The sequence below is a fragment of the Malaclemys terrapin genome, chromosome 19 (genome assembly GCF_027887155.1).
Source record: "Malaclemys terrapin pileata isolate rMalTer1 chromosome 19, rMalTer1.hap1, whole genome shotgun sequence".
Taxonomy (NCBI): Eukaryota; Metazoa; Chordata; order Testudines; family Emydidae; genus Malaclemys; species Malaclemys terrapin.
Genome location: NC_071523.1, coordinates 6,107,730 through 6,120,791, shown reverse-complemented (window position 1 = coordinate 6,120,791; position 13,062 = coordinate 6,107,730). Strand labels below are relative to the sequence as shown.

The 13,062-nt window shown below is 60.1% G+C and overlaps 1 protein-coding gene across 1 annotated transcript in view; it reads right to left on the bottom strand.

Annotated features, from left to right (window-relative positions):
• Nucleotides 1-13,062, bottom strand: part of CROCC (ciliary rootlet coiled-coil, rootletin) — a 70,247-nt gene that overhangs the window by 15,518 nt on the left and 41,667 nt on the right. Inside the window, exons 27-30 of the mRNA XM_054009172.1 lie at nucleotides 12,427-12,811; nucleotides 11,581-11,780; nucleotides 11,335-11,455; nucleotides 7,039-7,202 (exon numbers count right to left, since the gene is read on the bottom strand). Coding sequence (XP_053865147.1) covers nucleotides 7,039-7,202; nucleotides 11,335-11,455; nucleotides 11,581-11,780; nucleotides 12,427-12,811 — 870 coding nt within the window. The remainder of the gene's footprint in view (nucleotides 1-7,038; nucleotides 7,203-11,334; nucleotides 11,456-11,580; nucleotides 11,781-12,426; nucleotides 12,812-13,062) is intronic.

Here is a 13,062-nt window from a genome sequence, read left to right as displayed (position 1 = left end):
CGGGAAACTGAACAAAGGCTGTGGGAGGGGTCGCTGAAAGCAGAGTGCTGGAAGCAGGCAGGGAGAGAGGGCTGGGGGGCAGAGATGGCTCTGACCTCCCAAGGGGGGCTGGGCTGGGATGCCCGGGGACCCCAAGATGGACCTAACTGAGGGGGTCCCTGTTGTCTGTGCCTGCAAGACCTGTCTTGGACTGTATTCCTGTCATCCAAATAAACCTTCTGCTTTACTGGCTGGCTGAGAGTCATGGTGAATCGCAGGAAGCCGGGGGTGCAGGGCCCTGAGTTCCCCAAGACTCCGTGACAACTGGTGGCAGTGGTGGGATCTACTGCACCCCGTGGACGGCGCTTCCTGCAGTAAGTGACTGGGGAGCAGTAAAACGAAGGGGGATTGACGGGGACCAGGCGTGCTGAAGAGTGAGAGAGAGACGGTTATTACCCCTGGGAGTGTGTGACCAGCGAGAAGGACTTTTGCAGTAACAGGGTCCCCCGGGGGGATCGCAGCGAGTGGTCCCAGGGGCGGAGGAGTCTGCAGCTCAACCCTGGCAGAGAGGTGGTGACCTCGAGAAGGGCTGGCACACTAGGGGGCCCCCTGGGAACTGTGGGGAGCTGTGAGCACACAGGCCGGTGAGTGGCCAGCAGGAAGATGTATGCCAAGCGGCTTAAGAGCGACCTGGTGGAGCTGTGCAAGCAGAGGCGGCTGCGCATTGGGAGGCTCACCAAAGAACAGCTCATTGCCCAGCTGGAGGCGGAAGATCGCGCGAATGAACTGATCCCTGTGTCTCAGGGAAGCAGCCTGGCAAATGCAGCGCAGGCACCAGTGTCTGTCCCAGCTGGGAGTGGTCAGCCGGCTGCTGAGGGCTTCCCGAGACCCCTCCTTCCTATGCCTAGGGGAAGGGTGGGGAGGAGCCCAGCAAATACCGAAGGCGCCGTGAACCCCCCGGCCAGCAGGGGGTCCCCCCGGCGAAGCCCACCGGCCAGCAGAGGATCCTCCCGGCGACGTTCGGCATCCGGGGAGCGGAATTGGCTGGAATGGGAGAAAGAGCTAAAACTGAGAGAGCTGGAGGATCGCGAACAACAGAGACAGCATGAAGAGAGACAGCGTCAGCATGAACGGGAGGAGAAAGAGAGACAGCATCAGCGTGAACGGGAGGAGAAAGAGAGACAGCATCAGTGTGAAGAGAGACAGCGTCAGCATGAACGGGAGGAGAAAGAGAGACAGCATCAGCGTGAACGGGAGGAGAATGAGAGACAGCGTCAGCATGAAGAGAGACAGAGACAGGAGAATGAGAGACAGCGTCAGCATGACCTGGAACTGGCGAGACTGAGGGGCAGCGAACCCCCAGCTGCGGTGAGTGAGGGGGGACCCAGGACTGCACGGAGCTTTGATAAGTGCATCATGGCCCCATACAAGGAGGGGGAGGACATGGATGACTTCCTGGAGGCCTTTGAGACGGCCTGCGAGCTGCACCAGGTTGATCCCGCAGACAGACTCCGGGTCCTTACCCCCTTACTGGACCCCAAAGCCGTGGCATTGTACCGCCAACTGGAAGAGGCAGAGAAAGGGGACTACGAGCTATTCAAAAAGGCCCTGCTACGAGAGTTTGGGCTGACTCCTGAGATGTACCGGGAAAGGTTCCGGAATCAGGATAAAACCCCTGAGATCTCATATCTGCAACTAGCCGCCCGCATGGAAGGATACGCCAGCAAGTGGGCTGATGGGGCCCAGACGAAGGAGGACCTGGTCAAACTGCTGGTACTGGAGCAACTGTATGAGCGGTGCCCATCTGACCTGAGGCTGTGGTTGGTGGACAGAAAGCCAGAGAACCCGCGACAGGCAGGCCGGCTGGCCGATGAGTTCGTAAAGAGCCGGTCAGGAGATAAAAGGGAGGAGTCCCAAAGGAGCAATCCCACCACAACGCAGAGAGAGAGTCACCATGGGACCTCCCCGTGGGAAAATACAGAAAAACCCCATCAGAGGGGAACATCCGGCATCAGGACCATCCGACCCACTCAAGGGGACCCATGGGACATGGGCTGCTACCACTGTGGCCAAAAGGGCCACATACGGGCCCAGTGCCCCAGGCTCAGGGACAGACTGAGCAGGCCGAACCCACAGAGGGTTGACTGGGTAGAGACCCAGCCCGGCGAGAGGCAGCATTCCCAGGGAAGGGGGGCTGGCAGAGTACCACCTGCTAAGGAGGGAGGAGAGCCCCAGACTAGCTTCTCTGGGGGGCCAGATGCTCCGGATTCAAAGTTCTCCGTTTACAGGGTTGGCGCGGGGCTGTCCCTGCGGAGCGAGTGCCTTGTTCCCCTGGAGGTGGAGGGAAAGAAAGTTTATGGTTACTGGGACACGGGCGCAGAGGTGACACTGGCCCGGCCCGAGGTGGTGGCCCCAGATCGGGTGGTGCCCAACACCTTCCTGACCCTGACCGGGGTGGGCGGGACCCCATTCAAGGTTCCCGTAGCGAGGGTACACCTGAAATGGGGGGCCAAGGAGGGCCCCAAGGACGTGGGAGTGCACCACCATTTGCCCACCGAGGTGTTGATGGGGGGGGACCTAGAGGACTGGCCAAGCAGCCCCCAGACCGCCTTAGTTGTGACCCGCGGTCAGAGCCGGCAAGGGGCACTGCCCCCTGGCCTTGGGGGGGGTGCTTTGCCTGAGGTGCGGGACCCTAAGCTGGTGGGGAGGGAACGCCCAGGGACGCGGCTCAGGGAGGCTGCAGCTTCGGACCCAGCGGGCGAGAAAGAGCAGGTGGCCATCCCTGTCCCAGTTGCTGAGTTCCAGGCCGAGTTGCAGAGAGATCCCTCCTTGCGGAAGATAAGGGACCTGGCCGACCTCAATGCGGTACAGACCATGGGACGAGGTGGCCGGAAAAGGTTCCTGTGGGAGAAGGGGTTCCTGTACCGAGAATGGGCTCCCCCAGGGAAAATGGAGTCAGGGGGGATCAGGAGGCAGCTGGTGGTACCCCAGAAGTATCGCCGCCAGCTGCTGTGCCGGGCCCATGACATTCCCCTCGCAGGGCACCAGGGAACCTGGCGTACCCAGCAGAGGCTGCTACGGAGCTTTTACTGGCCTGGGGTCTTTGTTACTGTCCGACAGTACTGCGGATCCTGTGACCCCTGTCAGAGGGGGAGGAAGGCCTGGGACAAGGGGAAAACAGCTTTAGGACCCTTGCCCAGCATAGAGGAGCCTTTCCAGAGGGTGGCCAAGGTTAAAAGGGCGGCTCTAAACCAAGAGAGCCCAAAGCACAGACCTCCAGACTGGAGCGCTGGGAGAAGACCACAGCCCAGTTGGAACCCCAGAGGTATGGGGGTGGGAAAAGGGCGCAGGCCGCATAAACCTTCCCACATGCGAACTGCGAGTGCCATCAAGCACCCCCGACCTAAGGGGGGGCGTGAAACTGGAGGGGCCTGGTGTAATTCTCACCAAGGAATGGGAGGGATGCGGGGGCATCCATGGGAACGGGGGTAGGTTCGAACTTCCCCGGGTCACTGGCTAAAGTGACCCTGCTCAGTTCGGTCTCGAAGGGGGGAGAGATGTGACGAACTGGGCCTGTTCTCACTGTGGTCTGTGAATGCTGACAGGGGAGTGTGCTGGGATAGTCTGCATTGCAGGATGGGATCTGCCCGAGGGCGCATACCTGAGTGTGTAACATGAGAACCCAGGAAGGGGTTGAAGGCGAGGCGACTCCTTAGCCCGGGAAACTGAACAAAGGCTGTGGGAGGGGTCGCTGAAAGCAGAGTGCTGGAAGCAGGCAGGGAGAGAGGGCTGGGGGGCAGAGATGGCTCTGACCTCCCAAGGGGGGCTGGGCTGGGATGCCCGGGGACCCCAAGATGGACCTAACTGAGGGGGTCCCTGTTGTCTGTGCCTGCAAGACCTGTCTTGGACTGTATTCCTGTCATCCAAATAAACCTTCTGCTTTACTGGCTGGCTGAGAGTCATGGTGAATCGCAGGAAGCCGGGGGTGCAGGGCCCTGAGTTCCCCAAGACTCCGTGACAGGAACTAAGCTCTTTGGGGCAGGGATAGTTTGTACAGCACCTTGCACCAGGGCGTCCTAGTCCGGGACTGGGGCTCCTAGATTCCACCACAATACAAACAATAACCAGCAATAGTCAGCGCGCTGCTCTGCTGCCCGGCCTCCTCGCCAAGTGACAGTCCCGCTTGCGCCAGAGGCCAGGATGGGGAAGCGATGCAGCGGGCAGACACCTCTCTGTCCCCAGGAGAGCCGTGCATCAGCGACAGCACCGCTGCCACCAATCCGCTGGCCTCCTCCCCAGAATCAGCTCAGAGCTCCCCGGAGCTGGAAGATCACAGCAACCCTCTTAGCAAGACGGGGCGAGGTGAACCCTCCTTGGGCTCCAGGATCAGGCTGGTCAGGCAGGGGTTAATTCCAGGCTCTAGAGCGGGGTGCACGAGGGGGTGGTAGACAACACAGGATCCAGCATGCACTGCAACAAGGCCAGCCAGAGCAAGCCGCATTGCATGCTGGGCGCTGTAGTCTCCCCAGACCACAGGTCCAGCCCTAACCCAGCTTTAAAGGCACAAATCAACCCCCCCTGGCTGACCGGGGAGGAAACATGCAGAAGAAATTAATGCACAAAAAAGCGAGCTCGGCAGACGGACCCCAGCAGAGGAAGGCCCCTCGCTGTGCACTGAGCAGGGCGCTGCCAGCCCTAGCCTTGCCAGCGAGGCTCTCGGTGGTACCCATCTGCCTGGCCTTCGCCTTAAGGGGTGCCCACCGCCCTCTCCCCTTTGAGTCCCCAGCCTCGGAAAGTTCTCCTAAGAGACAAAGATGCAGCAAGTTTGCCTCCTGCTTTGCAAGGGCAGAATGCAGGGAGAGCGGCTGTGGCCGAGACCTCTGCAAGAAAGACTGTTCCTCCCCTTCCCACCCCGTTCCCAAGCTACACGCTCAGCAGAACACGGTCTTTGGCCTCCATCTGAGCCGGCAGACCCAGGCCCTGCCAGACTCCCAACTTTGTTCCTTAATCCAAAGGGCTGGCTGGCCTCCAAGCCCGGCAGACATAACACACACAGCCCAGACACGGGGCACCCCCTGGGACCGTGAGCAAAGAGTTCCACCAGGCAGAGCAACCCGCACGCTGCCAGGAGCCAGCCCCACAAGGCACAGTGAAGGTGCACGCCCACTGCAGGCAGGGGATGGAGCAGACTCCCCTCCGGCCCCCTGGATTTAGCCCCAGTGCCAGCCTGGGGGCAGGGAGTTACTGGAGGAGTCTCACCCATCGTGCCCTGCCTGTTGCCCAATACCCTGCTGCATCTCTCTCCCAGCGCCTGCAATGGGCACGGAGCCCCACCGCCCCACAGATCAGGGGCAGGCAGCTTTGTCTAGGGGACAGGGTACCGGACTGGGACTCGGAAAACATGGGTCTGAACCCAGCTCTGCCACTAGCCTGCTGGGGGATCTTGGTCAAGTCACTTCCCTTCTCCCCCTATGTCCGTCTGGTCTATTCTGCCTGTAAGAGATTTGGGGACAAGGAGTGAGTGTGAGTGTGCGTGTGTGTCCGTGTCGGTGTGTGAGTGTGTCCGTGTCTGAGTGTACACAGGTGTGTGTCCGTATCCATGTATGTGTTTGTCCATGTGTCCATGTCAGTGTGTAAGTGTGTCCATGTGTGTGTACAGGTGTGTCAATGTCCATGTATGTGTGTGTCTGTGTCGGTGTTGTGAGTGTGTCCATGTCGGTATGTAAGTGTGTCCGTGTCCATGTGTGTGTCCGTGTGTGTACACGTGTGCCCATGTCCATGTATGTGTGAGTCCGTGTGTGTGAGTGCCTATGTACAAACACACACGCCCAGTGCAATGGGGCCCTGATCTTCATGGGTGCTACGGGAAGGTAAATCAGAGGTCAGGCAGGCAGATTAGCATGCAAAATGAAGCCACTTCCGAGTGGATCTGAACCTCGAGCCACACTCTATCCCACACAAACCTCGCAGAGAAGGGGGGCCCGCCCCAGACCCGTCAAGCCTAAGGCCTGGTCTCCACTCCCCAGTTAGGTCAACGCGAAGCAGCTTACCAGTGTCCACACTTCATCCGTGCCCCCCCCCGGGTCTTGGCTCCCCACCGGGAGCACCGCAGTCAACTGGACTCCAGGTCTTGATCTCCCCACCGGCGGCAAGAAGCCCCGGGCAGCTTTCTCCTGCTCCCAGCTGGTGAGAAGTCCAGGGGGCAGCTGGGCTCCCGGCAGGGAGCTGCGTGGGCTCCCCACACTGCCCCTCTTCAGTGGGGGGAACGCTGTGGTGAGGACGCGCACCACCGACAGTGTGGCCATCGGCCACCGCAGTAATTGCGCAGGTCGACGTAAGATTGTAGCGTAGCCCTTTCCCCAAGCCCGCTGGCTGAGGGCAGGACTGGCTCCTACTCAATATCCCGAGCTCAGAACGACACTAGGACACGAGCGGCGGCCGCCAGGGTTGGGGGGCATTCTCAATTCTCCGGCTGGCGAGAGGGGGGCAGGGCAGGTGTGGTGCTGTTCAGGGCACGCCTGGAGGCTCAGACGGACCACGCAAACCACCCCGTCGGTGGGTGCCCCCATCATGGCTCCTAGCAGCCCCCACTTCCCGCCTTTCCATGCACAGCGGCAGGAGTTTTCTCCTGCCGGCCCACTGTGTGGAGCAACGTCCCAATGGAGACACTGTCTCCGAGGGGCGATCCCAACAGGGGCCCTGCAGGGAGGGCGTCCCAGCCAGGAGCTCCAGACACCGGGCATCCCCACTGCATCGCACAGGGTGTTCGCCGCCCCCCAGGGTGAACGAGGGTGAACCTGTAAGTACCCACTCTGGGGGTGGGTGGATCAGGCTGGTATTCAGTGCCCGTTGCAGCCGGAAGAGAGGCCCAGCCTGTGCCCCAAATGGCCTTGACCCCCCACACACACCAATTCCGACCAACAAGCACACACAGGGCTCACTTCAATCCGTCTGAAATGCCTTGTTCCCCTGGTGTCCTCATTCACCCTCTCTACGGATTTGCCTTTGGGTTCCATTCCTATCCCTGATCCATGAGAACCTGCCCCCGGCCCCGTGTACCTGGGTGGTTCGCCGGTCGCTGTCTGCTGACTGCAGGCTCCGCTCCAGCGCCGTCACCTTGTCCATCAATGCCTTGCGCTCCCGGTCGTTGCGGCGGAGGGTCTCCTCCTGCAGCAGGAGGGCGGTCTGGGCACTGCTCAGCTTGCCGTCCGCACTGCGCCTCCCTGGGGCAGAGAACGCGGGCGCAGAGCCAGTGAGCGGGCATGCGGGCACTTTGCACCCGAAGCCAGTGTCAAATAGGAGGCACAGGGCGCCTGGGATCTAATCCTGGCTTTGACACTGACGCACCGCGAGACCTTGGGGCGAGTTCTTTAAACCCTCTGAGACTCAGTTTCCCCATCTGTAAAATGAGGCTAGTGCTTGCCTACCGCAGAGGGTGAGGGAGAGAAAATCTGTTACCAATGAAGATGTGAAGCGCTCACTCTCAGAGCTACGTTTTACTATGCAGCTTGAATAAACGCTTGAATAAACACATCTTCAGCACCTGCGCGGGGGCTGCCTTTTGGAGTCTCAACGTCTAAACCAGGCGATAGCCAACTTCTTCACACAGCCTGCGCCACATCTCACAGCACTGGGCTGGGATCCAGGAGAAGTGGGTTCAGTTCCCAGCCCAAAGTGGGAATTTTTTGCAATATTTTTATGAATCCTACGTGTGCCTCAGTTTCTCCCTATACTTTGCACTGTTACCGAGTCGGGGGGAAGGATTATGTCTGCTCTCAGGGAAGACTAAGGGTATGTCTACACTTAAACCACTGCCACTGTATCGCTTCTGCTTCGGGCAGGTCTGCACTGCAGAATTACTTTGGTATGTTGCTCAGGGGGTGAAAAATCCAGTTATTCCAACCCATGCGCTGGGAGAGACAGCACTATGTCGGCAGGAGAGCTTCACCACCTCTCGCAGAGGTGGATTAACGATGCAACAGTGGCGCAACTGCACCGATGCAGCCTTTTAAGTGCAGATGTACCCTTAGACACTATGGACGCTGATGGGAGGGGTTCTTCCGTTGGCGCAGGTAATCCACCTCCCTGAGAGGCAGTAGCTAGGTCGACGGAAAAATTCTTCTGTCCACCTAGCACTGTCTACACCAAGGGTTAGGCTGACAACACACCGTCAACCAGTGGAACTCTTTGCCACAGGATGTAGTGAAGGGCAAGACTCTAACAGGGTTCAAAAAAGAACTAGATAAGTTCATGGAGGATAGGTCCATCAATGGCTATTAGCCAGGATGGGCAGAGATAGTGTCCCTAGCCTCTGTTTGCCAAAGGCTGGGAGTGGGCGACAGGGGATGGATCACTTGAAAATTGCCCTGTTCTGTTCATTCCCTCTGAAGCACCTGGCATTGGCCACTGTGGGAAGACAGGACACTGGGCTAGATGGACGGTTGGTCTGACCCAGTCTGGCCGTTCTTACGTTCTTAGCTCTGTTTCTTAGGGGTGTGGACTTTTCACACCCTGAGAGATGTGGCTATGCTAGTGTCGGTTCCCACTTATAAACCAGCCCTAAGAGACAGACATAGCCGTGGGTTTCACCTCCACGTCTGGATGGGATGAATAGAGTCGTTAAGGAGCTGTCTGAAACTGACCAGATCAACAGTGGGTCCAGAGAGACAACGCAAGCGCCACTGACTCATGAAGTGACACTCAGTAGGCTGGACACTCCGGCCAGCATGGGCCTGCCTGGAGACCGAGCCGGGACCGGGAGAGAAGAAAGAGCCGACTCCTGGAAGCGGCTGGGAGCTCTCGGACCAGGGAAGTCAGAGAGCGACAGAGCCTGAACATGGAGTTCACTACAGCTTGGCTGGTGACCTGCGGCTTGACCAGAACGGACGATGCTTTAGTGCTAACCTAAGGACTTCCTCTGCTGTGTTCCAGCCGACTAGCCCACTGCAAAGACTGGCTGGGGTGCATTCGTCCCCAAAGAGCGCACGCGTCCCTCCCAGGAGTCTCGCTCGGTGGGACTCGCTGAGCAGAGCTCACGGCATGAAGCAGGAGGGCTGGAGCCCCGTAGCTCAGTCTAGGAGGCGGTGACGGGCACACTGGAGGGGGCCCTCCAAGAGACAAAAGCCGGGGTGTAGCCCAGAGCCTGTGGATTTGTGACAATGTGTCTTGCTCCTCTCATCCCTGGGGGGATAATACTACTGACCGTCTGCCCCCTGCTCTTTGCCTGGGCTATTTAGACTGGAAGCCCTTTGGGGAAGGGGCTGAATCCCACTACCTCTGTACAGCTCCTAGCGCGATGGGGCCCTGATCTCAGTCAAGTCCTCTAGTCGCTACACGTAACAATAAGAAGGATCAAGCGGTTTTGAAGCCCCACGTAAAAAAGTTTTTGCCTTGCCTTGTGGTTCCCCCTCAACCAGGGAATTTATTTCGATGCTAAAATAAAGCTTGAGAATGACTCGATCTGTACAGCTGGCTTTAAAAATGGCCCCCTTCCCACTGAACCTCAGAGGAAAGGTTTGAGGGGCACAGACCCGGGGGAGGGGAAAGCATGACACCCACAGAAGGGGAGAGGGCAGGGAATAACCAAGCACCCCTGAAATGCTGCGCTGTAGGAACAGGGCTCTGGAGCCTGGGCAGAGATCGCTGTCTTCTCAGCTTTCCTAGCTGATGCAACTTAAGACAAAGGAGGAAAATGGATTGTCCCTTTGGGGGGGAGCAGCCCAGCACGAGGGCAGCCGAATGCAGAACGCCAGATCCGAGACACAAAACCCCAAGGGTCTGGAAATCCGCAGTTAAGGATTAAACCTCCAGTCGCAAGCGTCGGCAGGGGGCAGCCATACCAAGCGATGCCCAGGCTCTGCTGGGCGCTAGTGGTTCAAACCAAGGGCTGGTATTTCCTAGTGTTCCTTTCATTCAAAGTGATCCCCAAAACGGTATACAGGGATCCTTTCACCCACCACTGAAATGCAGCCACCTCTGGCGGGTGGGGGGAGAGATAACGAGCTGTTTAAAACAGCACAAAGCAGCGATGCACAACAATCTAGTGCACAGGGACACGGTGCAGCTGCATGGGAGAGATGACACACACAGGCTTGACTGAGAGGGGACTCTGAAAATCTCACAAGCCCTGGCCTGGAGACTCACTAACAACCGCCCCCTACCATGCTGCCCTTGTTCTCTGAGGCTGTCCTTGCATTTCCAACGAGAGAGATGAGCTAGGGCCTGCTGCATGGTGCAATGGACCGAGCCTGCGTGCCTGCCAGCTGCGTATAACCTCTGCATGGTAGCCCAGCCCACTGGGATCAGAGCATGAAAGCACCGAGTTAACAAACAAAAGGTACCACTGCAAAAAATTAAAAATCCTGGAGCACCACTGGTAACGGCACGTAAATTGCCATGAAGAGTAGGGTTACCATACGTCCGGTTTTTCCCGGACATGCCCGGCTTTTCGGCAATCAAACCCCTGTTCGGGGGGAATTGACAAAAAGCCGAACATGTCCAGGAAAATGCCGTCTGGGCACTTCCCCTCCCACGGCGGCTCTGCTCCTCCCCTGACTCTTCGGCTCTGTTTAAGAGCCGAGCTGCCCGAGCGCCATGGGCTTCAGGCAGCCCCCTTGCCTCCGGACCCTGCGCCGCCGGCCGGGCACTTCCCCTCCCGGGCTCCGGCGGCGCAGGGTCCGGAGGCAAGGGGGCTGCCCGAAGCCGGTAGCGCTCGGGCAGCTCGGCTCTTAAACAGAGCCGAAGAGTCAGGGGAGGAGCAGAGCCTCCGGCCGCAGCGGCTCTGCTCCTCCCCTGACTCTTCGGCTCTGTTTAAGAGCCGAGCGCTACCGGCTTCGGGCACCCCCATGCCTCCAGACCCTGCGCCCCCAGCTGGGCGCTTCCCCTCCCGGGCTCCAGCTGCACTGGGGAAGCGCCGGCCAGGGGCGCAGGGTCTGGGGGCTGCCCGGCAAACCGTGAAGTCGGTAGTGCTCGGGCAGCCCTTTTCGCATGGCTGGGAGTGGGAGGGAGGAGGGGGCGGAGCTAGGGCGGGGAAGGCCGGGGTTGGGGCGGGGCTGGGGTGGGAAATGGGCGGGGCCAGGGCCCCGTGGAGGGTCCTCTTTTTTTATTTATTAGATATGGTAACCCTAATGAATAGACAGTGCAAGTAGGGGCTTCGAAGAGCAGGGGCCCTCACTCTGCCACTGGCCTGGGGCAAGTCATTTCCCCGCTCTGTGCCTCATTAAGACTAACCTAGGGTAAGGGGTCGTGAGGCAAAATGCATCCATCTGCACACCGACGCTTTGAGAAGGCCCTAGAGATGGGGCCAGCATTGCCAGGAGCACTCACCCCTACGCACGCCCCCACGCTCAGCCTCACCTTCCTCGCTTTCAGTCACTAGCTTCTGCAGCTGCTGCACTCGGGTGCTGGCGCTGTCCTGCTCTGACTCCAGCTCGGCCAGCTGGCGGGTCAGGCTGCCTAGCTGGGCCCGCAGCTCATCCTGGATTCGGAGGGGAGGGCGAGACAGGCGGGGGCGGTCAGCGGTCGGGAGACCCACCAGGCCGCTCGCCCTTCGGGCAGAGCAGCGGGGGGCAGAAGTTAACCCCTTCCTCCCCACACCGGTACCCGCTCGCGCTGCGTCTCCCGCAGCTCCTGCAGGAAGTCCCGGAGGGCGGCCCGCACCACTTCAGGGTCGATATCCGCCACCAGCTGCTCGCTGCGGCCCGGCGAGAGGGCGCGCTCCGGAGACAGAGGGCGCGAGCTGGGGCTTCCTGCCCGTGGGGTGGAGCTGCCGTGCCCGTCCGTGGTGCTGTACGCGTTGTCACCTAGGGGGAGACGGGCACAGGGGAGAGATGGTGGGCCCCGGCTGAGCTCGCCGCAGAGCGGGAGTTAGCTTGATGGGGAATCCAGCGCTAAACCCATTAGGGTTTTCCTAGCCCCCGGCTCTGATCCCACAAGGAGAAGGGGGACACCTACTGGCAGGAAGAGGAGCTGCAGCCTGGCCAGAGAAGACCCTCTCCAGTACTGCAGGGCAGCAAAGGGCCCCTCACCCCATCCTGAAGGGCTCAAGGCAGCGAACAAGGAGGAGCTGAGGGAGAAGCCACCGGACAGGCGTGACGAGCAGCGGCAGCCGGGGTCCGGAGAGGCCAACAGTTCTACCCCACCCTCCTCCAGGCCCTTCCACCTGGGCATCCCCAAGCGCTTGGCAAGCATCAGTGATTTATCCTCCCAACCCCACTAGGGCACCAGGGGCCTACTGTCCCCATTGAAAAGATGGAGAAACAGGCAAGGGCAGTGACTTGACTAAGGCCCCATGGCAGGGCAGTGGGACGGCCGGGAATAGGACCCAGGAGTCCTGGCTCCAGTCCACCAGATGCCACTCCCACACAGCGGGGCACTGAAGACAACAAAGCCCTCAAGGCTTGGGGAAGAGAGAAAGGGGCCTCCCCGAGGGCTCTCCTGACCCGTTACCTTTGGTAGGGGAGAAGAATCTTTTGGGGGAGCTGCTACGCCCCCTGATGGCTGGGCTGGGGGCCCGGCCGCCCCGGCTGATGCCCATGGTGCGCCTCAGGGCGGAATGCAGGCTCCCCAGCTTGAACTCCACGTCCCGCTTCAAACCCTCCACTCGAGCCAGCTCGGCCTCCAGGCCGTGGGCGCGGCCCTCGGCGGCACTCAGCCGGAGGCTCAGCTCCGCCGCCTCGGCCTGCGCGTGCTCCAACTTGATCTCCAGGTTGCGGGCGTTGTCCAGCAGCTTCTTCTCATTGCCGCGGGCCTCCTCCAGGCTGCCCAGGAGGTCCTTCTCCCGCACCCGGAACTCGCCCTCCTGCTCTGACAGCTTCCGCTGCAGGTTGTGGAGCTGGGGAGGCAAGAGCGAGGGCTGAAAGGTATTCTGGGTAGGCAGAGCCAGCCCAGGGAGGGCACAGCCGCCTCCGCGTGCAAGCCACATCCTCCTGGCCATGTGGCTACTCCAGAAGGACATGGTCTCCACCCCTACGGGCCACTCTCCTCCACTTTACATGCTTCTTCCTTGGCCTTCTTTGCCTGTCCCACCTGGCATGATAATCTCTCGGTAGCTCGAGCTCAGCCAGAAGTTCTGGAGGCAGGAAT